The sequence below is a fragment of the Tyto alba genome, unplaced genomic scaffold, assembly GCF_018691265.1.
Source record: "Tyto alba isolate M040663 unplaced genomic scaffold, T.alba_DEE_v4.0 Super-Scaffold_42, whole genome shotgun sequence".
In the NCBI taxonomy this organism is placed as follows: Eukaryota; Metazoa; Chordata; class Aves; order Strigiformes; family Tytonidae; genus Tyto; species Tyto alba.
The window spans coordinates 16464196-16491565 of record NW_024881318.1 but is presented as its reverse complement, the minus strand read 5'-3'; the positions used below and the strand labels follow the sequence as shown (position 1 = coordinate 16491565).

At 38.6% G+C, this 27370-nt stretch overlaps 2 protein-coding genes across 16 annotated transcripts in view; both read left to right on the top strand.

Moving 5' to 3' along the window:
- The window catches only part of PRLR (prolactin receptor), a 146573-nt gene extending 126828 nt beyond the window's left edge, over nucleotides 1-19745 (top strand). For 10 of the 11 annotated variants that reach the window (XM_032992278.2, XM_032992274.2, XM_032992280.2 and 7 more), the window contains 10 exons: nucleotides 159-328; nucleotides 1136-1302; nucleotides 2878-3019; nucleotides 4410-4542; nucleotides 5775-5944; nucleotides 7166-7335; nucleotides 9435-9579; nucleotides 10407-10506; nucleotides 11453-11522; nucleotides 12140-13614. In XM_032992278.2, coding sequence (XP_032848169.1) covers nucleotides 159-328; nucleotides 1136-1302; nucleotides 2878-3019; nucleotides 4410-4542; nucleotides 5775-5944; nucleotides 7166-7335; nucleotides 9435-9579; nucleotides 10407-10506; nucleotides 11453-11522; nucleotides 12140-13165 — 2293 coding nt within the window. In that variant the 3' untranslated portion in view covers nucleotides 13166-13614. Of the gene's footprint in view, nucleotides 1-158; nucleotides 329-1135; nucleotides 1303-2877; nucleotides 3020-4409; nucleotides 4543-5774; nucleotides 5945-7165; nucleotides 7336-9434; nucleotides 9580-10406; nucleotides 10507-11452; nucleotides 11523-12139; nucleotides 13615-17661 lie in introns of those variants that run through there. The other variant, XM_032992286.2, reaches the window with a different exon arrangement.
- Nucleotides 19746-21653: 1908 nt separating this feature from the next.
- Nucleotides 21654-27370, top strand: part of AGXT2 (alanine--glyoxylate aminotransferase 2) — a 29375-nt gene continuing 23658 nt past the window's right edge. For 4 of the 5 annotated variants that reach the window (XR_006166654.1, XR_006166655.1, XM_042804408.1 and 1 more), the window contains exons 1-6: nucleotides 21654-21746; nucleotides 23097-23182; nucleotides 23597-23781; nucleotides 24123-24246; nucleotides 25321-25415; nucleotides 26558-26651. Coding sequence is in view for 3 of the 5 variants with exons in the window: in XM_042804408.1 (XP_042660342.1) it covers nucleotides 21713-21746; nucleotides 23097-23182; nucleotides 23597-23781; nucleotides 24123-24246; nucleotides 25321-25415; nucleotides 26558-26651 (618 nt within the window). In the remaining 2 variants the exon portion in view is untranslated. The remainder of the gene's footprint in view (nucleotides 21747-23096; nucleotides 23183-23596; nucleotides 23782-24122; nucleotides 24247-25320; nucleotides 25416-26557; nucleotides 26652-27370) is intronic. The other variant, XM_042804411.1, reaches the window with a different exon arrangement.

Below are 27370 nucleotides of genomic sequence, written 5' to 3'. Positions count from 1 at the left end.
CATTTGACACTGACCAAAACGTTTCCCAGATGTGGGATTATATATAGACTTACAGTTAAACATTTAAAATTTCTCTGCTGAACCTAAGCCATTACTAGAGTATTATCTGCTTTGCTTCATTTCCTAAATTTTTAACTTTTTAAATTATTTTATTTCAGTGAAGAAAAAATCTACGAATGTCCAGACTACCGAACGTCGGGTCCCAATTCCTGCTACTTTGATAAAAACCACACTAATCTCTGGACAACCTATAATATCACTGTAATGGCAACGAATGAGGCTGGAAGTAACAGCTCAGATCCTCAGTATGTGGATGTGACCTCCATAGGTAAAAAGGAAAGGAAAGAATGAAATGCAAAACAAACTAGTTGGAGACGTATGTGGGTTCTAATCCCAGAACAAGTAGTGGTGAAAGATTTGTTTCCTCATGATGTGAAACTTGCTATGGAGAACTGTTTATCTACAGATGATCTAAAATAGACATCTTTAATTTACATGAAAACTGCATTTCACTTAAAAACTAAATAACTATGTATTTTACTGTCATTTTAATGTCAGCTAAAAAATTCGTTCCAGTGTCTAGTTATCTCCAGTATTTCAGACTCAATGACAGTTCAGTAGGTTCCTAGCACTGCAGATTATAAAACTTTCAAATGAGGTTAAAATATCTAAATTTTCCAAATGTAAACATGTTCTGGCTGCTGACATTACAGTCTCAGAAGGGTAAAAATAACTGCCTAAGCACTCAGTGGGATTTTTGTAGTATTTCATATTCCTAACTCCATTCTGTTTTCTGCATATACATAACCTACACATTGTAATGATAAATGTACTTAGTCTTTTTAGCTATGAAATATCTGGCATTTTAATTTTGCAAGAGTGGCCTGATGAAATTATGATTTGTATTACCTTAGCCTGACTAATTCACAGTAAAGTCTAAGATTTGCTGATACTGGGGTAAATCAGTAGGCAGTTAAACGTTATTAGGGAGAAAGGAATAAAAAGGTTATTGTACTTTTACCTGACAGAAGTGCTGAATGATCTGAAATTAATGTGATTAGATACAAAATCAGAAAGGAGGTGCCTTTTCTGTGAGAAAATTAAATCATTAATGGCAAACTTTTCATTTATACAGTTCAGCCAGATGCTCCTGTGAACCTCTCTCTAGAGACAAAAACATCTGCTAGCATAATGTACCTTTGGGCAAAATGGTCTCCACCTACATTAGCCGATGTCAGCTCTAATTCACATGTATATCACTATGAGCTACGACTGAAACCTGAGGAAAAGGAAGAGTGGGAGGTAATGGAAAAATACATTTATTGTATAAATGCTCTTTTCAGTGAGTTCTCTTGTCTGAATTTAACTGCTATTATAAAAATTATAGTTTCTGTAAGGATAGAAAAATTAATATTAAAAAATTTACTAAAGAAAGGAAAATACTGCAGTGGTTTGTAGAGATAGTGAAATTCAATGTATTTGTATAATTGTCCTAATGTCATGTACTAAAAAAACCTATTTAGTCCACTGATAAAATATTTAATCGTAATTTTTATAAATGTGTCTGTTCCCAAGTGTCACAGTGACAGACTGCTGAGTTCATATAGTTTAAACCAAATCAGGATCAAAGCAGTTTATTGTTTCATTAAGGTGTAATTAACAAGCAAACAGTTAACTCTGCAGTCAAGGTCAGTATCAGCAGCACAACTGATAAATCACAATACTGGGCACTTCAAAATGTTAATAGACACCTACATTTATAAATACACTTCTGTAACTAGTCCCAGAAATATGCTATATACAGAAATTCCCCCCTCCCAGGAATGTTAGGTTACAAGCACACCTCACCCCCTTGGGAGTACAAACTCCCCTATTTATACCCACTTCTGCAGGGGACATGGATGTTTTAAGTTAATGTGAACCCACGTCTCGTCTTACAGTCTACTAAGACACACATCAGTGAGAAAGTACCCACATGGTCACATGCACACACCCAGGTGTGGGTCCCTGCCTGCTGCAGCCCATACTGGAGTGCAGCTACGCACAGCATCAGAGGACGAGGCTGCTCTGGCCCAGGCAGAGGTCATGATGCTAGCAGAGCAGCTTCTGATGGCATCAAACTAAACTTCTGCTATTGCTGAAGCTTCCAGTCTCCCCCCACTATTACATATTAACATGCTGCTTTGTTACTGCTTTTCAAGCTTGTTTCAGAAGTCTCTCAGTTACTCCCTAACTACTATTTAATTTGGCTCAGAGTCATCATCATCATCCTCTTCAACATGATCAGTTTGAGGGCAACCCCCCTCTCAGAGAGTTTGTGGTGTCCTACTCACATACACTATTTCCACTGACATTCTCAGCTGTTGCCATCTTGCTCAGAGTGGGCCACAACTGAGATATGAGGATAAAATATCATTCTTAAAGTCATAGTCAGATGATCTCAATGCTCCCTAAATTATTGATGCCTTTATGATGGAGAAAACTGTGTATTTTGAAAGACTTCTGAAGAGAGATTCAAAGGGTCTGAGGAAGGCACTTCTTATTAAGCACTAAAACTAACCACTAAGAAGCATAACACAGAGGGTTTATCTGTGAGTTGTATTACCTGTAGTGTTCTTTGCATGGTGGATCTGATGGAGTATTAACTTATAGGAAGTCTGCAATTACATATGTACTCAAGTGTTAGAATCTCAGTGTCACTGAAATTAGTTTTTCTGTTAAATCACTACCTTTTCTTTTTTGTAATTCACATCTTATAAAATACCCGACTGAAACCCTTGCCTTTCAGAAGTTGGTGACACAAGCCTACTCCTTTATGGTGTATTTGTTAAAGTGTACCAATTCTTTATTATTTTTCCAGTCCATTTTCTTTTCCAGACAATATCTGTTGGAATGCAGACACAGTGCAAAGTGATTAGGTTACAAGCTGGGATGAAGTACATTGTTCAGGTCCGTTGCATGTTAGACTTTGGAGAGTGGAGTGAGTGGAGCTCCAAAAGACACATTCAGATCCCCAGTGGTGAGTGGATAATTGCTGGTCTGTTAATTGCTTTTAAATTCTAGCCAGTTCTGTGTCATGAAAAGTGCTTAAATTGCAGCCCTCACACAGTTCCTCACACAGATACTTTATAGTGCTGGAGGAACAGCTTAGTGCATCTCACTGAACTTTGTGTGTAATTGTGTATTTAGTCTTAGTGATCCACTCAGGATCCTCTGCTGGCTATGACAGCAGGGATTTCCTAGGAAGACACTTCTTATACAGGTGTGCCTAAGTAATTTATTGTTCCTGTCCTTCTGTTTAAAAATCATGTTGATTTCATGTATAGCTACAGATAACAGGTAATGGCACTTGTATAAAAATCATTTATTTGTTCATTAGTAACTGAACTGAAAGCACTGCCATGTCTAACAGAGCATAACACTTGCAGCTACTACCACATGGAAATAATTATCTGTGTTTTGTTGGGTTTGAGTGGACATATTAAATATACATGTCATGGTGTCCTGTTGTCAGACACTTTAGCCAGGTTGTCTCAAATCTTCTTCTGTTGCTAATTGTATTATTCATTATTTGATACGGAGATTGCTGAAGTACTGTTAATAGATATTTTATAAATGTCCCATTTTCAGATCTGCCTTAGGCAATTAGAAATTTTGAAAATCGATGTCCCTACTCTAAATAGTAGAAAATACATATTATTAATGTGATAGGACCATATTTTGCCACAAATACATAACTGTAAAAGTTTCAATCTCATCAGGGTTTTGACGGGCATCATCCTATTCAAAATTTAAGAATTATCCTTTGCCCTACTCTAAGTGCTTTGCTTCAGTCTGTAAAAACATCATCAGGAATCAAAATAATTATAAATTGCTTGGCAGCAATCAGGCAAGTAGCCTAAGTACAGAGCATAACATCACTTCTCTCTTCAGAAGAGGATTACTGGCAAAGACATAAGCAAAATGGGCAAATATTCTTAATTTTTTTCCTGTAAAAGCCAAAACAAATGGCAGCATATTTTTTAAACAACTAAAAGCATCTTAAAACATTTAAGAAAAAGTGGTTTCTGTAGTAAATAGATTAGGTAGCAGAGTGTATTTTAAATAATTTTATAGAAATTATGGCAGTATTTGAGCGCCCCTTATCAGATTTGGGGGCAGAGAGGAGCCACAGCCAGAAAACTAAAACATAGTTCCTTAGGGAAAGGATTTTGAATCCAGGTCAAAGTATCAGGCTGCTGCCCTAACCACTGAACCATCCTTCCTTTCCTATGCTAATATGAAGCAAAATTTTTCTTTCCTTCTAGAAAAAAAAGTTATTTTCCTGTGCTCTGCTTGACATTGTTTTATGAATACAGGGTTGGCCTAATGCATTAAACTTACCAATTAATTTATTGAATCTCCTACAGGAGAGTCACCTCCTGAAAAACCTACAATAATAAAATGCCGTTCTCCAGAAAAGGAAACTTTTACTTGTTGGTGGAAACCTGGTTCAGACGGAGGACATCCTACTAACTACACTTTGCTTTACAGCAAAGAAGGGTAATAAGCTGTATATAATTATTCAGTGTTTTATTGAGAGGACCTGGAAAATCAATCCTGATTGGTTTTGCATTTTGGAGATGCCATTTTCCATAACACATGGTTTTGTCCAAGTGACGTATTGTGGAATAGCAATAGCAGCAACATATTCAAGGTTGAAATAGGATCTCTTCATAATGAAATGTTTCCAAAATTTCTGTGAATTCTTCTGTCATGAAAGATAGACTCCCTTGAAAGTTGACATGGCACAGCAACTGAATAATAGTATGCAATACAAATGCACATTCCTGTAGCTCTTCTGCCACACAGCCCCAGAAATAAAGTTTTCCAAAATGACAAGATACTACAGTTTTCATCTTCTGATAATGCTTATTTTGCACAAGTATTCATGGGCCGTGAATGCCTCCTGGCTTTTTCAGTAATCTTGGTCTTGGAACTTAGATCAAGTGCTATACATCCATTTTAAAGGATTAGTCAATATTTTGTTTGGGTCCTGTAAACTGTTTTTGGTTCACCCAGCACTGCTCAGCCTTGCACTGACCTAACTGGGTGCTAAACTCTGTACTTATCAGCTGAGAACCAGGTCTTAGTTGAAAAAGACAGAAACTGGTCCAGCCAGCCAGGGCAGACTGTGAGGTCCACATCCACACCTTTCTCTTTGGTTATTGTGCATCTCAGAGGAGCATGGAAACAAATATTACATACTCAACTTTCTCTCCTATCCTTGCTCCCTTTGGGAAGCTTGGGAATGGATTTGGTACAAAGTAGATTTTTTTGAGGAATGGTTGATGAAAGACCAAAATAGATTCTGAAGCATATTAATGTAATGTGCAGAATTCATTTGAGTGTGAAATGAACACTGGAAATACTCAGTTTTTAATAGATGGATTAGAAGACTTTAGCAGTCACTTCTACTGGCTGTCTGGAACCTGTAAGAGCTATGCAGTGGACAATGGCATTCAGAAAAGTAAGAGCTGCGCTCTACTAGCCCACTGCTGCATCTACAACAGCCTAAATTCTTCAGGCTTTGTAGTCTTTATTTTGGGGAAAAAAATACTTGCTATAGTCTCTGGAATTGTCCACCGACTCTTTAGTCTGAAAGCAGTTTTCTGATTTTCTTCACATTGTCAGGTATGAAAAATCTGATTCAGCCCTAAATAATGCTGAGCTACTAGTAATCAGTCAGGTGTTTTAGACTGTGTAACCTAATCACTGTGATTCTTTACTTTCAGAGAAGAAAAAGTTTATGAATGTCCAGATTACAGAACTGCGGGCCCCAATTCATGCTACTTTAACAAAAAGCACACCTCTTTCTGGACCATATACAATATTACTGTAAGGGCAACTAATGAAATGGGAAGTAATGTCTCTGATCCTCATTATGTGGATGTGACTTACATAGGTAAGAGAGAAAAGGTATTTTCTGTGGAACCAAATAATTCAAAATTACGGGGTTTGGCACAGAATTTTAATTCCAGCTCTTCTCATACATAGTATTATATAAAAATTAAAAACTTGTAAGGACAAATAAGATCTTTTCTAAAGGAAGTCTAAAAATGCTAAAAGCTTTAAAACTGCATTCAGATAACCATTTAGTGGTTTTCCCTATTTCTTTCAGTCAAGCTCTGAGAAATACGATCCAGCTAAAATAATTTTCCACTCTGCCAGCAACTGAAAACAAACTGATCTTTTAACAAATAATATTTACATTTGATTACCTAAAAGTGGTTTCCAAATTAAAAAGAAGCTGAATTACTGCTTTTTATAGCAGTATACTGATAATTTATTTTCTCAGACTTTTTCCACAGAGTGACTGTGGACAAGTATTTAGGGTTTTTTCTAAGGGAACAGAACATCATCATTGATAACCATTTTGTTATCAAGTACCTGTCTGGCAAGAGTCTGGGAACTGGAAGAGGACTGCTGGAGAAAAGGCTTTACTTTTTAACTCCATGCCCTGACTACTTACTTGATGAAGCGTTGCATCAGACAGTGGTAAAATACATTGAGGATATGCAGAAGCTCTGCACCTGAACTGAGAAAGCTGCAAGCCTGACTGTAGCAGAAACCTATGTTTCATTTTGGTTTATTTATGAGATATAGACAGGGCTTTAATATTACTGGTTTGTTTTATTTTTAAATATCCTTATGTATGAATGTAGGGATCATGCTGTTGTTTTCTGAATGTAAAAGATGGGGGGGGAGCAAGTTTCATCACTACATCCATGTTTTCAGCATTACTAAATATATATGCCAACTTTGCTAAGTTGTGGTAAAACACAACTTTCATAACACAGCATTATAGATGTTAACTTTCAAACATAGTTGTGGGGAAAAGCAACAGTAAGTGGTAACGTAAGAAAAAATTATTTCTGTTGATAAATGATTAAGGCAAATCTCAACATGAACTCAACACTTTCACTGTTCTTCATTTTTTTCATCAAATTCATAAATCCATGCTTACTTTATCAGGAAACTCTTGATCTCTGTATTCCAGCATCAGTTCTAAATTACTAGACACAATGGAGGTGGCAACTCACCACTCATACCATTTTATATTTCTTCCTAAGATGCAAGGAAAAAATCATTAAGATTCTTATTGTCAGTTCTTTTATTTGAACAGTACAGCCAGATCCTCCTGTAAATGTAACTCTGGAAATAAAAAAGCCGATAAATACAAAACCATATCTGGTCTTGTCATGGTCTCCACCCCCACTGGCTGATGTCAGATCTGGATGGCTTACCCTTGAATATGAGTTACGACTAAAGCCTGAAGAAGGAGAGGAATGGGAGGTAAGTATCTTGCAAGTTTTTATGAGATGATGTTTTCTGATCAATTAAGTTTTGTCAGTCTGGTCCCATGCCTGAATGTAATGAAGCAGGCACACTGATCATTCATCATTTTTCAAAAGTGCTTGTGTGATCTGATTTCCTACTGAGAATACTGGTATCTCAGATGCTGTTGTGTGAAGCAGGTGATAAAGTATTTGTTTTTAGTTGTGGCCATTATATATTAGTCATATTTGCATTACATTTTGTTTGTTCTCATTTAGTCAGGTTTCTTTTGTGATAATTTGTTCTTAAGCACTTTTTAGGTAACAGAGAGCCGAATAATATTATGTAAAATCATTTAAATTTGTATAAATAGCCATTAGGTGATAGTTGACATAGTCACATAATTGTTTGTAGCCAGGATTTGCAACTCAAACAACTGGGCAGAAAATTAAAGGCCAGATTTGGAGTATTTTGGCGTATTTTGGGTGCATCCCCTTCTTGTCTGCTGCAATACTTCCTAGCCATCACTATATCTTCTCCTTCCTTCTCCCTGCCACTGCAGTTCCCAGCCCCCCAGCCATTGCAAGATCCACTTTTTACTACTCTCCGCCGTTCTACCAACTCCACGTTCCTTTTCTTTCTGTATTTTCTTCCCCCATCTCTATTTCTTGCCTCCTCCTCCTTTCACCACTGTAGTTCTGTCATGGTTTGGGCTCCACACAGCCGCTCATGCCGCCCTTCCCTCCCAGCACTGAGAAGGGACAAATGATCCAGGCTTAGGATTTGAGATAGGACAGGGAGAGGCAAATCACCCGTTATGGTCATGGGCAAAGGGCAGACTCATTATGGGAAGAAAAAAAGAATATCAGTTTATTACAGGCACTGACAACAACACGTAACAGAGCAGAACAGTGAGAAGCATTGCCACATCTTGAGATCACCCTCCCCCCACCCCTCCCTTCTTCCCGGGCTCAGCTCTGCTCCCGATATCTCTACCTCCTCCCCCAGTGGCGCAGGGGCAGGGAATGGGGGGTGCAGTCAATGCTTCCACTTACTCCATCTTTGGTGGGGGGAGCTTCTGGAACTTCTTCCCCCTGCTCCTGCACGATTCCTCTCTCACAGGAGACAGTCCTCCACAAACTTTCTCCGATGAGTCCCTCCCATGGACTGCAGCGTTCCCCACACTGCTCCAGTGTGGGACGCCAACTATTCTCCAACTGGATTCCCTCCCACAGCTGCAGCCCTTCCTGAGCTGCTCCGGCGTGGGACACCCCTGCATGCTGCAATCCTCCCAGCACTGAATTACAGCAGTGAGAGCTGCTTCTTCCCACAAGATCCCGACCTTCTTTGGGTACAGTCTCCTTGGTTGTCCATGAGAGGCCCCTCCCAGGCCATAAATCAATGTCTGCTCCACCGTAGACCTTCATGGGTGGCAGGGGGGGCCGCCCTGCCGTCTCACCACAGGATACAGGGGGGTCTCTGTTCCAGCACACCTCCCCCCTCCTTTCTTCCTCCATTCCTCCACTGACCTTGGTGTTCACACGGCTGCCGCAACTCCTCCTCACAAGTCTGACTCCTCCTCACCACATCCCTTCTTAAATACATTATCGCAGAGGTGCAGCTGATTGGCTCAGTTTTGGTGCAGAGCTAGAACTGACATGGAGCTGGGGGAGCTTCGAGAAGCCTTTCACAGGGGGCCACCCCTATAGCCCCCTTCCCTGATACCAAAAACCCCACCACTCACTCAAACTCAGGACAAGCTCCCACCATTACCACAGTTATTCCCTATTTGCCATATGCTTATGATGTGTTTTTGTATTTGTAGAGCCAGCCTTACGATGTGTTATGATGTGTTTTTGTAGTTTTAGTTTAAATTATGTAGTTTTGTAGTTTTAGAGCTAGATTTCATTCTCACTGAATTATGTTAGAAATCTGAACTACAAAAATAAAATAAAATAAATGTATCGTTATTCCATGCCTGCATAAGAGTTATTAGGAAACTATCCAGATGCCTTCTGTATTCCCAACTTGGTTATGAAGACTTAAACCTAGCTGTGATTTTCATAGAAAAATATCTCAATTTTATATGCATTTTATTATTTCTATTTACTTTCCAGCCTATTTTTGTTGGACAGCAAACACAATATAAAATGTTTAGTTTAAATCCTGGAAAGAAGTACGTTGTACAGATTCACTGCAAACCAGACCACCATGGGTCATGGAGTGAATGGAGCTCAGAAAAGTATATTCAGATCCCTACTGGTGAGTGTCCAGGCACCCCTTCAGTAACTGTTACTACACAGAAGTTCATGTAATACTTTTGTTAGCTGTTTGTGGCACCCATGAAGATTGACATCCCATAGTTTCCCTAGAACAGGTAAGAACATCATTGCTAAGGTAACTGAATTTTCAGCGTCTCTGCACAATATCCAGTTACCTTTCCCCTTCATTACTTTTTGGAGTTAAGAAGGTAAATCAATTTATTTATTTGTTTAAAACATATCCTTTATGCTTATTGCCTCATTTGTTCTCATGACAGTGGTTTTTAATTAAAAGAATGCCAGTAACTGCATTAAAACCGACACAGACAAAAAAGAGTGACTGCCTTCAGACAGTAACAGCTCTTCATTACTCTCTATCTGGAATGAATTTGAAATAAACACCGCAATTTAAAAAGTGTCATGTCACAATAGAAAACCTTAAAAATTATCTAGTCCTAGATCATTTAACCCACCATTTAATTTATTGTATGATATGTATTTGATAATAAAATGACTACAGTATTGGCATAATTGGATTTCAATGCAATTGATATAACTGGCTGTGAAAAAATTTCCCTCTTCATACATTTTTGTGTTATTTTTCCAAGAGTTTATTTCCTGCACAGTGCCATTAATAAAAAGTATATTTATTAATCAGATATCACAATGATTACTGAGATCTGTCTATGCTAGTAGAGGCCTCTAGATTCAATACCAAATTTTGCAGCTTAGGCCAATTTTTAAAAGAAAAGTAATCTGAGACTTTTTTTGAATGCTGACTATGCATATGCTAGATGTGTGTCCTTAAATAATTCCTCTGTTTTTTAGACGTTAGAGTAAAAGATATAGCTGTGTGGATCATCGTTGGTGTCTTGTCATCTCTTATATGTTTAATCATGAGCTGGACAATGATTTTGAAAGGGTACAGGTAAGTCACCAATTTCACAATTACATGGAGTTGAAAATCTCAGCAAACTTTTCAAAAACAGACTTCTAACATTTGATTCAATTTCCTATAGGTTTTGTGTTCTCTTACAAACCATAAGTTACAGGTATTTGACTTTAAATTTGCAACTGATAAAGAGGTATTTCTGTTCTTTAGGGAAACCAGGCTAAATTCTCAGTTGGTAAAGACATGTCTCTATTAGATCTGACCATCTTGGTTAGCCATGTAAGTATTCTGTAAACATCCTTTGGAGCACCCCTGATACTGTAGAAGACAAACCTTTTGGTTTTGCCTTAATTTCCTAAAGGAAACTAAAGGAAATTAGTTGTCCTTCTGTCCACCCACCTGTCAATTCCCCAAATAATTTATTAGAACACTGGCTAATTTCAATGAAATCTGAAAGAGAAACACGTTGCAAAGATTATTACTTTTGTACAAATCTTGCAAAAAAATACTGGCTGAGTAGAAGAAAGAGATAGAAACTGTTGATGGGAAAGCCATCAGAAATCATTCATCATAAATCTTGCTTAGTAGTAGTCAGCTGACAGTCAAGTATGTAGGTACAGGCCCACTAATCCTCCTGAACTGTGCCCCACATAACTGCTTCTTGTCCAGTGATGAAGTTACAGTGTTATTAGAGAACTGGAGGTTAAGGAACAAAGGACAATAAAAGGACATTAGCAGTGTTACTTTTCCAGCTGAGTAACTTTTGTAACTGTTCTCTTTCTTATAAATATATCTAAGGGTAACTTATGAACTGTAACTGGATTTTTAAGCTTGAGAGGTAGACAGGAAATAAAGGTCCAACAGGGAGGTATGAGATATGGGAGAAGTGTTTAAAATGTCAGTCACATGTCAGGGAAATGGGAGGACAAATAGAGAGATGGTGCCCATACTTACACCTTGTGTGTTTGTTCTGGTTTTTTAGAATGATAGCTTTTATCCTACCGCCAGTTCCAGGACCAAAGATAAAAGGAATAGATACACATCTCTTAGAGGTGAGTGCCACTGATAACAACAAAAGAATTCACCATTACTTACTTTTCCAAATTATGTATTAGCAAACACAAGTACCATAATAAGGCTTCAGTGTTAAAAATAAGCGATGCTTCCAGGTTGGTCGTGTGGGGGGTATGTGTGAGACCGAGTCTTGTATTGCACTAGTAATAGGAGGGCATCTGAGAACACGGTTTGTGACCACAGCAGTTCTCTGGGACACCACAGGAGCCAATTCCTGGGTGATCTTCCTAGTAGTTTTTATGGAAGTTGCTCTCCACAGTCTCTTGCCATGCTGAGGAGACAGGACGTGGCTGCTCTTTCATTCTCCTCCATTTCCTCCTTGCTAAACCCATGAGGCCCCTACCTGCCAGAAGCTCCTTAGTCCTCCCATTTTAAAGACATGAATTCTGGAATTTTGTGTCCACACTGAGGGAGGTCAAGAAATTTTCTTCTGTTCTTCCACTATTTTCTGCAGCAGTAGAAACCCAGTTTATGACTAGTGATATAACTATTAAAGTATTTGTATATTAAATATGTAGATTGTTCACAATTGTTCTAGTCAGATAAACTCTAAAGTTAGTAGTGAAAAAATGTATCTTTTTTATTGTGCCCTTAGACAGGAAAATCTGAAGAATTATTGAGTGCTCTTGGTTGCCATGGTTTCCCACCAACATCAGACTGTGAGGAACTACTGATAGAATATCTGGAGGTAGAGGACAGTGAGGAACAGCAACTCATGCCAAGCCATGACAATGGTCATCCCAGTAAAAATGCAAAAATGATACCCAAGGAAACAGACAGTGACTCAGGCCGAGGGAGCTGTGATAGCCCTTCTCTGCTTTCTGAGAGGTGCAGGATGTCCCGAACTCTTCCATCAACACCTCAAACACAAGATGTAAGAGATGTTCAAGAAAATAAAGGAGGAAGAAGGAGCTGGGAAACACAGTGTATAGCCTCAGAACAGAAAACACTCCTTTTTAACAATAGGAGTACAAAATCGTCCACATGTCTTGCACCTCAGTTACCTGATAATCAGCCTCCTATGTTTGCCTACCACAGTACTGTAGATGCACATAAGATAACACTGAGTACCACAAACGTGAACATTGCAGTATTGTTGGTAGGAAATGAAGAAGAGCATCAGTCACAATATCCTATCACTGAAACTGTCCACAATGACATCGAAAAGCAAAGAGAGGTGGAGAATTTGCATTCCAAAACTGACCAAACCACAACGCAGGTCAAACAAAACAGACCTAATGACAAGTCACCTTTCCTGAATCCTAAACTAATGGATTATGTAGAAGTTCACAAAATCAGACAAGATGAGGAGCCAGCAGTATTACTGAAACATAAAGAAAATAGTGGAAAGACTGAAAAATACACTCTTCCAGGAACCAGCAAAGAATATACCAAGGTCTCAACAGTTGTGGACCATAATATTCTAGTATTAATGCCAGATTCACGCATCCAGCACACATTTGTAATTCAAGAACCTGTGACAGAAATGTCTCAGAACCTTCAGCAAGGTCAAGCTGAGAAAAATATGAGCTACTGTCTGACAGTTCCAAGCGAGTGCAAAAGAGAGACCAGTGGATCAGAGTACATGGACCCATCTTCCTTTATGCCACCCTTTAAATAACCAGTAGCTAGTACAGTACATACTTAGTAGTTACTTACAGTAAAACAAAACCACATAGCAAATAGGTCCTTAAAAAAAACCTAGCCTCCTATATGTATTATACAGAGAATAAAATATAGTGTGGGTTGAGTTAATAGTCGTGGAAGTAAACCTTGGATCATTAACACATTTCTAACAAAGTGAAATGTGGAAATGGATATTATCTGCCGTGAAAAATACATTGTGAAATGGTTATTTAGCTCTGCAGATCTTCAATTAGTTGATTAAACCTGAGGGAATCCTGCAGATTCAAGAAAGATGAAAATTGTTATGGGTCAGTCAGTAGACCACAGTGATCTGAGCAGTTCCTAAATCAGATAAATCATTGCACAGCAGCATTCTGATCTATAATGTATTTTCTTCTGAATGCATTCTGACACTGATTAAATTTTATTTATATTTTTTCTCAATCCTTAAGAAAAAATGAGGTCTTGTATATGACAAATCATATATAAAAAATAATATATTCAACAAATTACAGTAAAATAACAAATTCTCCTAAATATATTTTTGCTTTGTTTCAGTGTGACAGAAAATTTTACATCCCATTCATATTCTAGTCCAATCAAATCAAACATGAAGAAAATATCAGGACAATAGTTGATATACTGCCTTACTGTATATAATATACAATTCCACTTTACTACAAGCCCATGTGTTTAACAATCTATTTTTAAAGGCTATTTTTCTATTACCCAAAAAACCCAAAATACAGTATTTTCTAATTTCCCAATGCTATTTAGCTACTTAGGAACTTTTCTGTTTCCTTCTGCTGAGACAGCAGTAACAAGTAAAACTACCATTTCTATACAAAGCATAAAATTAAACTTTATACTAATTAAGAATATGAAGTAATTTTAAAACTGTATTTCTAATATATTGCAGATGTATTACTATTTGAATTGTAAATTATTTATTTCACATGTTTTTTTATCACCTGTAATTATAAACATAGTATCTAGGTTTTGAGAGCAAAGCTTCTTTCCCACTGAATTTGTGCTCTGATGCCAATCATTAATGGAATGTTGTTCTCCTGTGTCCTTAGACACTGCACTTTCCTCTGAGCCTGGAAGGAAAGTTTGAAGTCAGATTTTTCATAATGAACTTAGCAGCCTTAATTTTGGAATCCAGCCTTGAAAATCAAAGATACGGGGCATAAAGTCTGAATCAGAGCTCTGTGGAAATAGCAATGGGAATGAGGAAAGGAGTTCATGTACTTGGGCTGGACAGATAGATATCACCAGAATAGCAGTGGGAACAGTGAGGATTCCTCACATTCCATGTAACCAAAGGCATAACGATACTGGAATGGCTCTGAACTTATTGTGGTCCTTCCTTCTTGAAACATAAGTTTAATTTACTCCAGGAGAGTACAACCAAGTGATGACTGATTAAAACTGGGCCAAGTATTTAGCCAGTATCACCAGCTTCAGGGGAAACTGGACATACAAGGTAAAGGAAATTGTAGTGTACATGTGAAGGAAAGTGTACTTATTATAGATGAGATCTCTTCTGTTCTTGTCCTTCATGAACAGCTTTATATTTCTCCAGCTTTTCATGATTTTATGCACTGAGCTAGCCTTCCTGCAGTATTAGGTAACCTGCTGCAGAGCCAGCTAAAAGAGACTTTCAGATTTTGAAGGTCGCAGAAGGCCACATCTCATTTGGCAAATCAGATTCTCACCTTTTATCTTCATGCCATGGAACTACACATGTACAGATAAGTTGAGCTGTGTAGCCCTTCCACTGGCAGGACTTTAGAATTTAACTAATTATCTATTTAACTAATTATTATGTGTCTGTAAACATATATGCTAATGTATACCATGACATTTACTTTAGGCATCAAACTTAAAGCCTGTGTCCTCTATACAGGCAATTTACTGCCCACTTCTAGAGGTTAATCAGAGTAGTCTGGATACTCTCCTCAATGTGTAGGGAGATATTTTAGATTCTTAATGCAGCCACTTATTTGACATTTGAAGACATAAAGTGGCTACTCCAGAGAGCAGCCAAACATAAAATTTTTAGTTAACAAGACAATTTTACTGTGGATACACTGTTTGTGGTGTATCTTAAAAGTTTTCTAGAGATGCTAAAAGTAATGCAAAAAACCTATCAACTTACCAGTCAAAACGGGCAAGTTTTGCAGGGCATCAGCTTGTGTGTGTGCATTTATGTAAGCTGATACACTCTTTCTGACACATCAGTTTTCTGACTGAATCTGACAGATCTGATCCGGATCAGACACATTCTCTTTCTTTATGCAGATAGGCATATCTGAGCCAAGCTGTTGTTTTCTACTCCTAGTGCTGTGCATAAAGACATGCTGCTACAGGACTTCTGTGATGCATCTGGTGACACAGAGGCTATAGAATCTTATCAAGCCACAGCCTAAAGATTTTATGTAGTGGATTTCTTAGGTTGAAACAAAAGTGACTACACAGGTGTTATAAACCAAAGAAAGCATGAGATAAGGTGTCAGTCAGCAAGCAGCCTGCTGCTGTCAGATTGGTTACCTTAGAACTGAAGCAAACAGACACAACTTTTAGCAGATTTTAAGTGTCTGATTCATCCTGCCTAACTGTTAAGTACCTCCAGTAATCCACACAGAAAAAGAACTGAGTGGAAGAGTGTCTGCACTATGACATAAATTGGTACTGAAGCTGCAAAATAGCTGCAGCCTAAATTACATTGTGAGGTGTAGATTTTCTGCCACCTTTGCTGATGGATGTCTCAATATGACAAATCCTCATGGCTTTCTGTGAAAATGGAAATTCAGCCAGAGTGGAAAAAAAATGCATTTGCTCATTGCTCTGAGGTAGCTAAGCTTTTTGATGGATTTGCTAACGAAATACAATTTGAACACAACTTTCATAAATATATTTCATTCTTTAAGCTGAAGAAATTTGCAGGGTGATTATTTTTCCCTTGGATTTGCTTTTATTTTCCAAAACACCTTGTTATTCCCAAGGTGGGAGCTAGACCTTCTGAATGTGGCCTTTAATATCTGAAAGTACGTTAAGAGTGTTGTGTAAAATCAGAATAACCTTCAGCTAAGTGTGTGGGCCTTTGGATGTTCAGATATTTTCCATTCGCAACAATATTTTTGCTTGCAGCTCTTTAAGGAATAACTTTTTATTAGGAAATAGATGAGATTTTTCAGCAGTTGTATACACAGCTGATTGTTGTAAAATTATGACACACCAGTGGGGAATAACAGGCTCTTGACACCTCCTTTGATATACAGAGGGATGAAATGTGTAACAGAATTTACACCAGGAACAGGGTTTAGCCCTCTAGCTCTTATGCCATTAATCAAATTTCTGACTTGAAATAATTATTTTAAACGTTTGATGGCATTTGATGTTTTCAATGTCAAATTTATGCATCTGTCATTTAAAGTGTGAATTACTTTTTAGTAGTATAATAGCCCTAAAAGGAGGCATAAAAGCTCTTCTGAATTAATTTTATAGAATTCATAAAATCGAATATATATATTTTTATTTAATTACTTTTCCTTTGAACTCAGCCTAATTAACAGTTTTAGTTCAATAGTGACAAATATGATTCATTATCTTAAATTTCTAGCTAGACTTCTTTAGCAAAGACATATTTGATGTACAATTTTATTATCTCTGACAGTTAAAGAAATATGATTTATTGAAGTGGGACATGTGCTCCCAAAACTGTCACATAAAATGCAGACTTGAAGAATGGTCTTGATGATACTATGTAACTAGAAAGATTATTTAATAAAAATGCAGTAAACTGACCTTATATAATACTACTAAGAGGATATATGTGTTTATGGAACAAACTGTAAAACAACTATATAATGATAATGATTTATGTGGAAGCAGTGAATTCTGTGGTATATCTGTTTATGTGTCTATGTTTAAATGGCTGTAAAATACACAGTTGCTTTAAATGTCATTTAAGTATTTAAAGTGTAGTAACAGCAGGTGTTCAAAATTAATAATCAGAATTTGTGATTTCTGAAGCATTGTATATGTGAGGTTCATATCATGAAGCCTGTAAATGTCTTTCACAATTTTTCATTTTTAAACAATTTGAATGTGTTGTGCAGGGAAACCAAAGTCACCTAAGCCAGATGATAGATAGTAGACATCTTCTACAAAGCCATAAAGACAAATTAAATGAAAAAGCGTCAAAAGATCAGGCATCATATTCTCAAATAATTGCTACCTCAGCTTAGTTTTTTTGCTCCCTTTGAAGAGGCAAACAAAAGCATTTTACTTTGTATGTCAAATTGTGAATCATTTTATCAAGATTTAAAAAACCTTATTTGTAATGTTCAAATTATTTTTGTTAACTAACAGCTTGTCATGGAATCGTCAGTTGTGTTGCTCTGGTAGTATTGGGATGTTTGAGATGTACAGCTAAAAGAAATGTTTTTAATATGAAAAAATAACAGAGAAATTTCCATCTTATAGGGAAAGCCATACCAACCAGCTTGGCAGTCAAGCATCAGTCCCTTTCCTGAACTGAAAATTTTTTTGCCACTGCCTGTATGCCAAGCTCACTAAGACTGAATGAGCTGAGTTGTCAGAGATGCTCTGATTCTGGATCTCAGCAATGGAACTAAGCATTTCTCAGTACTTGCTATTTATAAAGGCCTGTTTTCATCTGAGTTCCTGAGAAGTAAATCTTCAAACTCTGTCCCTAAATGAGTGAAAATGGAGACTAGCCCTGCTTTCAACTATCTCAAACCCTCATACTAAATTCAGACTCCAGTTCCTGTTGGTGTGGAAAGATGGACTGAATTACATCAGTTGGAACAATCTTGTGCCCCTGCTTTGAAAACCATTTTGAAACAAATAAGGGAATTTCTTCATCTTCATGTGCATGACAAGCAGGAGATTAAAGATAAATAGAATACAGAAACACATAATATGTGGGGATAAAAAGAGAGCTCAATGATGGGAAGAGGGACACTGTTGCTGCATGTGGCAGATGGAAGAGGAGTACAGTCACTATAGGATGGTACACAGGTAGATAATTAGAGAAATTGGAGGGGCTAAGCATGCTTTTCGACTACAGCTGAGAAGAGGGGGAGAGTAGAAAATGGAAGCAAAAGAATCAAATGTAAGATAGGAGAAAATGAGAACTAGTAGAACTAAGAAGAGTGATATATGAGTTTGTGAGGAAAAAAGAAAATACTTTTATATAAGAAGTGGGAATATGCACAGCTACCTGAGATAGTCCACAAAAGCAGTAAAACCTTATTAAATGCTAGAGAGTTGGCAAAACGCTGAAATCAGCTTCTACAAACCAGCTATTATATATGAGCAGAAAAAGTCCTACACATGAGAAGTGGTTATTCACTGTTAGTCACAGGATTTTCTTCTTTCTTCTGCATATCTGACATTTGTCCTGGGCAAACAGAATACTTGAAGAGCTAGACCTCTCATCTGATCTGCTGTTGCATTTCCTACATTCCTAAAGAAAAAAGAGAGATAAAGTATACCACACGGTTTCTAAAAGCAGCATTCAATTAGTCAGACAGATCTACAGATGAAGTGTATTTCTCCATTTATGTTGTCTCACACATATGCCTATCATTCTTAAGCATTCTTCTATTTTTTATTTATGAAAGATAATGTAATGACCTAGATGCTCCAGGAGAAAAAGGAGTTTGTGGGTACTACTAAATGGTCTCTTGGCATTTCTGAGCATTGTTTAGCTTGTACCTGTGACAATGCATCTGTTAACATTTTCCTCAGTCAAAAAGTTCCTGTCGTGGTGATAAATTTGGAAAATTACCAATTCAGGCTTAAAATACATGTCTCTCACTTATGGTATGCTTTTAAGATGAACTATTATACCTGTCAATAGTAACTAAGAAAAATACCTGAAGTAGTTTTGTGGCCTCTCGCAGTGCTGATATGCTAAAATCTGGGCTTATACTCAAGACGTTGGTGTGTAGGGAAGTTGGATATAAGGAAGTCTTTTTTTACATCTTCCTCTTTTATTTTTGGAAGGCTTAATGTCCTGTTCTACCTTGTAATGCTGCTCATCTTGGACCTTGTCTTTAATTAACTTTTTTTTTGGACAGTGCTGCTTTTGGGTCTGTTTTTGTGAGCTGCTGAGTACCTTCACCTCATTTTGAGATCAGTAAAGATGGAAAGATTTCACTTCCATTTCTAGAAAGACTGCAATGGTCAGTTATACAGACATGTGGCACTGAGTGAAATTTTTACAGAATGCTGGAAATCTCTGTAGAAGTCACTTGTAGAAAATACCCCTTCATTAGGACAGAAAATTATACATGTCTAGGAAGAAGCAATTTTTTCTACATGTGGAATACATGCAGAAATATAAAGATGTCAAAGCATACTTTCTAATGCTGTAGACTACTCTTTATTCTCATCCCTGTGTCCTTCCTTCCCAAAGGAAGAGGAAACTACTGCTCAGCTATACTCAGAAAGAGCTCCCAGGCTGCTTTAGTGTTATTTTTTCATCGTGGAAAGTAATTTTTCTTATTCCGACTACAAATAGCACTCATCATTTGGAATAACCCACCCAACAGTTCCCTATATGCATTATATTGCTCAGCAATACTCAGCAGTATCTGGGCTCCTGAAATCTTTATATTGTGCTTCATGTATTTTTTTAGTCATTGTGTAAAATATAGCAATACTGAGGGTGCTGGTCTGAAAAAGTACTGCCCAGAAAAAACATGTCAGCAGTCATTAACTAATTGTATTTGTTCAAATTTCTGCGATGTTGTTAAGTGTAGGTAAAAGTCTCTGGAACTTGCTTGCATTTAATTGTGCCAGCAGATCTCTCAAAGGAACATACTCGTAAATTAAATTGCATGTTCTGAATAATACACAGAATAAACAGCATACTTTCCAGTAGAGAAAGAGATGATCCAATATTTAAAGCAAACTTATTCCCATTTGCATAAACCATTTCATTGCTAGCCTTGCAATACAAGCTAGGCATTTTTTCCATTACAATGCCAGAATTTTTATGCAATCTGGAACATTCAAGTTATCATAGTGTCATTAATGTAGCAACAGAATGACTTGAAGCACAATTATTCTATGAACCAGATCCAAATGTTTTGTAAATTTCTAAAGTTTATGAAATTATAGAAAGTATATTTCATACACAGTATGTACATTGGTTGGAGAATACTGGTATAAAAATAGTTGCTCAGGAATTCATTGTTTCTAAGCGTATCTGAAGGAAAATGCTTTAAAATGTATTTTTTAAGTTCTTAATATTGAAAATACTGGCTTTAATAAAATCTGTTAGTGATTTCAGTCGTAAAATCAGTATTGTTCTGAAGTCTGTAGCTTCCTGATGGACTTTTCAATCTTTTGTCATTGTAAAATCTCTTTGCAATGGTGTTCGCATTTCAATTTAATAAAAGTTCTTGAAAAAAAATCACAAATGCTATCTTTCTTCATGAAATATAACAATTCCAGTATGTAATATATAAAAATGAAAAGCCAGACAGCCAGCAGTTTGTAGGACAGGGTTCCACTGTTTTACATGTGGAAGGCTCCATACAGATGTGTTTAACCCACTGCAATGCACCAAGCAATCAAACAGGTTAACACAGATGGCTTATGCACCAAGTCAACTTTTATACTCATGATTCTTTATGACTCTTTGTGTTGATGAAAATTGTCACTGAAATTCAGGTATTTCAAGTTAGCAAAAGTAACGTTTGGTTGAGAAAGGTTGACCATTTGGGAGTCCTAAGTACATAAGCACTGCCCTGTTAGTAGAAAGTACAAATCTGACCCTCTGCAGCAAGATCAGACAGTTTTCCTGCAAAACTGGGTCTGCCCCTCGGGGCAGGTGAGGTAGTCAGCCTTCTGCCTTAGGATCCACCGGTCACCAAAATTATTAAGTATCTTTCACAATGTGTCTAGTTACAGTGCATACGAATTACCATTCTGGGGAATGCCATCATAAACCTTACTTCTTTTAGTACTACGGGAAACTGGAAGGTAATGGAGAAGCTTTCCACTTTTCCCATCCTTGAAGGAGGTTCTAGTTGTTAAGTAAAAAAGAAAAAAAAAAAAAAAAAAAAAAAAAAAAAAAGGAAGAAACGGGTCATCAGTTATCCCTCTCACATCTTTCAGTTTTTTTCTCGTCCACCTAGTATTTAAAGGTAACACCCCAGTCTGTTGTTTTGGTGTTTTGTTTTTTTTTTTTCCCTGATGTGGCTTTGTATTGCCAGTCTGGCCCATACTCGTCGTTGCCCGGGCCAAGCGCAGGCTGCAGCCCTCAGCCACCCGGGCACTGCGGTGTGAGGGCGGCCTGTGCTCGCCCAGCGGCCGCTGCTCTGCAGGGACAAAAGCCGCACCACCAACAGCCCCTCCGCTCCTCTCCGCGCCTCCACATTTTGCCCGAAAGCGACTGAGGCGGGGACAAACCGCGACGACACCAACGGGAAGCCAACGGCCGCCGCGCGAGCGGCCGCGCCCGCCAGCGCGGGCGGAGCCGCGCGTCTGACCAGCCGACATGGCGGCGGCGGGCGGGCTGCGGCTGGGCGGCGGTGAGGGGCCGGCGCGGGCGGGAGAGGCGGGGGGCCGTGAGGGGCCGGGGGTGGCTCTGCCCGCCCTGAGGGCTGGGCCCCGCCAGGGTCGTTGCGGGAGCAGCTTCCGAGCGCGGAGCCCTCGCGGGCCTGGGCCGGGGGAGACCTGGCGGGGGGTCAGCGTGTGTCCCCGAGAGGCGGCTCGCCTCGGGACTTTCGGTTGCGGCATCGCGTTTGTGCGTGGAGGGGGGAGAGGCACTGTGGGGGTAGCTGTAGATCCCTTTGACAGATATCCAAAGGCAGGACTTCTCTAACTTGCTCATCTTGTTGAGGCTGGACCCTTGTAGATGATTAATTCATTAGTATTGTAACTGGTTGTAAGGGTATGTAATTTGTTTCAGGAAACTTCATTCTTCGAGCATTTACATTTTGAGGTGGTTTATAAATTGTTTAAAACCTTAGACTTCTAAAAACAAATGCAAATAATGTTAGGGATGCAGAAGGAGAATGTATTTAAATGATAACTTTTCCTGATGCCTGCTTAATTACACTTTCACTTAAATGAAAGGTAAGACAGTGTAACGTTCTTAGGGTCTTGGAAAGAGGAGGGACGGTGGCAGTGATAGTGGTCAGGGTCCTGAGCACACCTTGTCTGCCCTGAGCAGCCTCAGCTGGGGCTTCTGCCGATGCGGCTGCCCAGGAGCCCTGTTTCAGCTCGGCCCCGAGCCTGCTGTGCCACGAGTATAACCTTGCCACCAGTCCAGCCCCTGGCCCTGTCTCCTGAACGGACCTTGGACCTGTGCTGTAGCCTTGTCTGGAGTCCTGTCTCTGGCCCCATCTGCTGCTGCTCCTGACTGGGCTACCTGGGTGGACCCTGGACCTGATTCATCTCCTCCATTTGTGTGGGGCACTCAGTGGACCCTGCTCTGCCCACCGTGTTTAGGTCTATTGGGACTGTACCCTGGACTCTGAGAGCACCCCCTGTGCTGCAGTCACCCCGGACTACTGGCTCATGCCCTTTTAGGATTAGGATTCCTGCTCTTGCAGTTCCCAGATAAGAATTTCTATTAGAAACTCAGTTTGGGGGTTTTTGAAGTATTTTTCTGTCAAGATAGAAGTCCATGTGAAACTGAAAACTGAGTTTTAGTGGGTAAAGAGAGAAGCACCTATTTATTTTTTTTTTAATCTACATGTATTTTGCCTTTACAAAGATGTTAATAATTTTATTCCCCCAAGAAAATCTTTCAGACAAAAAAAAAAAAAAAATCTTACTTTCATCATAGCTTGTGTGTTCTCTAAACAAGCCTATTGAGAAACTCCTTCAGATGTCTACTTTTATCAGTGTTTGATAATTCTCTTACTATTTTGTAGTTGCCTTTAGGCTGCAGAAATGGAAAAGCTCTGTCTCCATCCAAGCAAAAATGCCTCCTTGCGATTTTGTACCTGAAAAATACAAAGTAAGTCACACATACTACACAGAATTTAAGTAAGACTGCATTACCAGATCTGAATGGTTGACTCATCTGCTATAAATAGTCAGTGCATTAAATATGCGTCTAAAATGTCATTGTTTGGTCAAAAACCAATTCTGTTATAGCCAGGAAATAACCTGTAGATTTACCTGCTTGACAGTTCTGTAATTTATGGCTAAATTGTTGATTTGAAAAACCTTAAGGAAGACATAAGTGCATAACCGCAGTCTTGTTTCAGACAGAGGTCTGTCAAACCCTCTGTGTGCCAGAATTTGTTAAAATGTTAGTTCTGTGAACAGCTGCTGTAGACAGCTGTATAATCTGTGTGATCCACTACAGCTTCATTAGTCTGGACTTTTAGAAAGCATAAATGGATACTGACTTTTTTATTCCATTCAGTCCTATCCATATGAACGTATGCAGAAGATTCGTGAACAAAGTATTTCTCCTTCACTGCGAACATATTACAAGAAGCCATTGTTGCTACATCAAGGCTATATGCAGTGGTTATTTGATTATGAAGGACGAAGATACCTTGATCTCTTCGCTGGAATTGTCACTGTCAGTGTTGGTCACTGTCACCCGTAAGTATGTCACTCTTTGATTTATGGTACTAAATACAGGAAGAGATACCTCTGTTCATTTTGTTCTTTGTTAATCTGGCACTGTGAGCCTAAAACTGTGAGCCTAGGATATAATGCACTGAATTGTCATATATCACTTATATTAAGGTCAGTTTCCACTACATTTTGAAGAATTCATTGATTTTGTCTGCTTGTTCATCCATCTGGCAAATGGTGGATTTTCAGAAATCACTTCAAAAAGTGTCTGCATTTTCAGAATGAGTAACAGGTAGGTATGTGCATGTATGAGTGCACCTGCGTGTAGAATTGAATCCCTTTGTCTCTTCTTGTGCTACATGCAGGAAGGTAACTATGGCTACTCAGAAACAGCTTGCTCGCCTGTGGCATACAGCTAATATCTACATGCACCCATCAATCCAGGAGTATGCTGAAAAGCTAACTTCTCTTCTTCCAGATCCACTTAAGGTACTTTGCTTCTGACAGGAGGAGGGGCTGGTGAAGGGTGTGTCTGTTTGTAAGAAATATTTAATATAAAAATATTTACTGAATGAGAGAGCCATGATATCTGTGGAGAGAAAACCTGTATGGGGACCTACAGACTGTCAGATAAATGACCCTCAAGGACTTTTCTTTAGACCCAGATGTAGACAAGCATATCCCAAGCTCCTCTTCTGTTGGTTCTCTTGCTCCAGTTGTTGCTGTGAAAGGGCATTGCGGGCTTCAAAATTACTGAACTAAGATGATGTTAACTCTACTTATATGTAGCCAGTGTACTTTGTGTAGTGATCTTTACTGACAAATAAATAAACCACATGAATGTCACATTTTGTATGCCCAGAAACAGTTAAAAAAAAATATTGGGTTTATTTCCAGTCCAAATAAACTGGTTATAAAATGAAATTGGGCTAGCAGAAGAGGGTGAAACAATTGCAATCCTAAAAACAGAAGGAGAGTTTAAAAAAAAAAAAAAGAAAAGAAAGAAAAATTTAAAGCATCTGTGTAGTTTAAGCAGTGGAGAATCTCAGTCACTTCTGAAAATTAACTTTAAAAACAATGACACTAAAATTTGAGCTGTTTTTAGATCTCAGAACTTATATTCAGGATATCCTTAATCCTCATTTGATCCCAATTAGCAAACTCTGCTTAATTTTTCTGTTCTGTGGTTGTGTCTGTGTATGTCACTCCAAGTAACCAGCATGCGGGGACACTTTACAGCCCTTTTCACCTGTATGAAGGTAATTTCTGTTCAGCCAGTCATGCTCAGTTTGACCCAGACACTTCCATTTTTCTTTGAATCACTGGTTCCATCTTAAGAAAACCTAACAAGTCCAACTCTTAAAGATTTTTCTGTTCTCTCCCTGAGTATATCAACTTGATCTTAGTTTTCATCTATAGTGTATAGGCAACACTAAGTTTATTGTGGTGAAGTCACCTTGTGGTATTGATGTGTTATAGCTCATAATGTTACTCAGTGACATGGTCTAATGCCAAACAAGGTGGTGGTTGTACATGGTACTGATCATAAACATTCTCCTGTAGGTGGTTTATCTAACCAACAGTGGGTCAGAAGCCAATGATTTGGCTATGTTCATGGCAAGGCTATATACTCGTAACTTCGACATCATCTCTTTCAGGTAATGGTGATAGAGCTTTACAAAACTCATTTGTTTACGTGATCAGTCTATATGTGCCTAAACCAAGAAATTATAATAGAGAACTCTTTAACCCCAGATGTGCTGAGGAAAACGCTATAAAATTTCTCTATTTGACAAAGAGGAGTTAAACAGGAATTGATGAATTGATGCAGTATATTAAGACTAGCTTGCATACAAAACACAATGTGCAATTTTTGCTTTTGTACTTAGAAAAGGGTCTAGTCTCTGTGTTCAGGGTGTGCTTCGGTGGACCTTCATTCAGGGCCAGAGCAGGCTTCAGCAATTTCTACTTTCTTCATTCTACCCCTGCAGTGCCCTGCTTTGTGGGGGTACAAAGGTACATCTGAAAGAGCCATGCGGTGAACCACAGCAGGGAACTGCTCTGGCTGAAAGATAACCTGGCAGAGGGATTTTTCTGTGTTGTTTGTTTTGCTGCCTTATTTTTCTGCCAGATCCCTGAACCGCAGTTCACTGCAGAGGTACACAAACAGCTCTTCTGGCTTAACAACAGAGGTGGTGCAGGGGTGAGTGCTATGTAAGTATCAGTGTAAGCAGTTCTCTTTACTACGGATCCCAGGCAGCCGCAAATATTAGAATAGAAGGCCTTGTTATGAAGAGCTGTATTTTTCTGTTATTCTGTTCAGCAGAACATTGGGTACCCACCTTGCTTGTACATTTTCATTAATGAACTTTTGGGTTTTATATAAAACTGGCAACAAACCACCACGTAGTTTAATGGTGAGCAGCATCTGTTGGAGAGAAAAGCAGTTCCCAAGATTCAGAGAACATTGATGTTTGCTCCATAGGGCTCAGGTGCTACAGCAGAACTTTGTGAGGCACTGACTGAATTGCTGTTGCTTCCAATCATTGTTCTCTTCTCCTTGCAAACATTACCTCACAATTTTAACATTTAAATTTCAGGAAACCAATTACAGATGGGCAGTCATGGTTCTTTCAAAACCAGAGCAAAAAATGGCAGTAGGAACCTTTTTGTTTTGTGTGTAACAATACACATTTTCCCCAATAATTTGAGTGTCAAAAGCATGTGTTCTCAGAACAGATATTGATACAGTCTCTTCTTGGAAGTGAGTGATGTTCATGTGCTTTGTTTTTTTGCACAGAGGAGCATACCATGGAGGCAGCCCTTACACACTGGGATTGACATCTATTGGTCTTTATAAGCACGGTGTCGCCAATGGCTTTGGCTGTTCAACAGTGAGATTTTTATTATTTTTTTTTAAATAATGTGGGTAACAGGTTTTTTTGAAGATTTCAACGATTAGTGTGTTTTCTATCCTCAAAGTGCTTTATGGTCACTAACTAAACTGCAGTGTAGCTGTTCCTTCTGTGTGAGCACAAGAGCCAGAGTCCCCTTTCTTTCTCGGTATAGTTGCTTATGCTAATTTTGAGTTGGGACAGCCATAATACAAGTGGTCATGCTCTACAGTTCTTCAGTCATGCTTGGTGCTTGCATGGAAGCCTGTGTAAGGTGCAAAATAGAAATGCTCAGAACCTCTTCTCTCAAGTTTGTTTTGGCAAATCTGTGTGAGGCTGCTTTCAGCTGGTCTGAAGTAGGTCTACCCCTGGAATGAAAGAAAAAACCTATGATGTCCCTCATTTCAGCAAGACAGGAGATTTATCTGTTAGGCAGATCCGTTGAGTATAAATGGCAATAACTTATCTCCCTGCCCTTGAGCAGATGGAAATGTCTTTCTGTCTACTAGAAGCTGGCACTGGCTACTCTGATCTGCCCTGCTGACAGCTCAGCCACAGCACTGGCTATAGGAAGGCTCCTTTCTAGCAGCATCCCAACCTGGCTGGGTAAATGAGTTGCCTGAAGTCATGTGGTATTTCATCAGTAGTCAGAATTAGAAGGCAATTTACAGCCTGTAATTACTCTACTAGATCCGCCTGTATTTTGCAGATTTTTATCA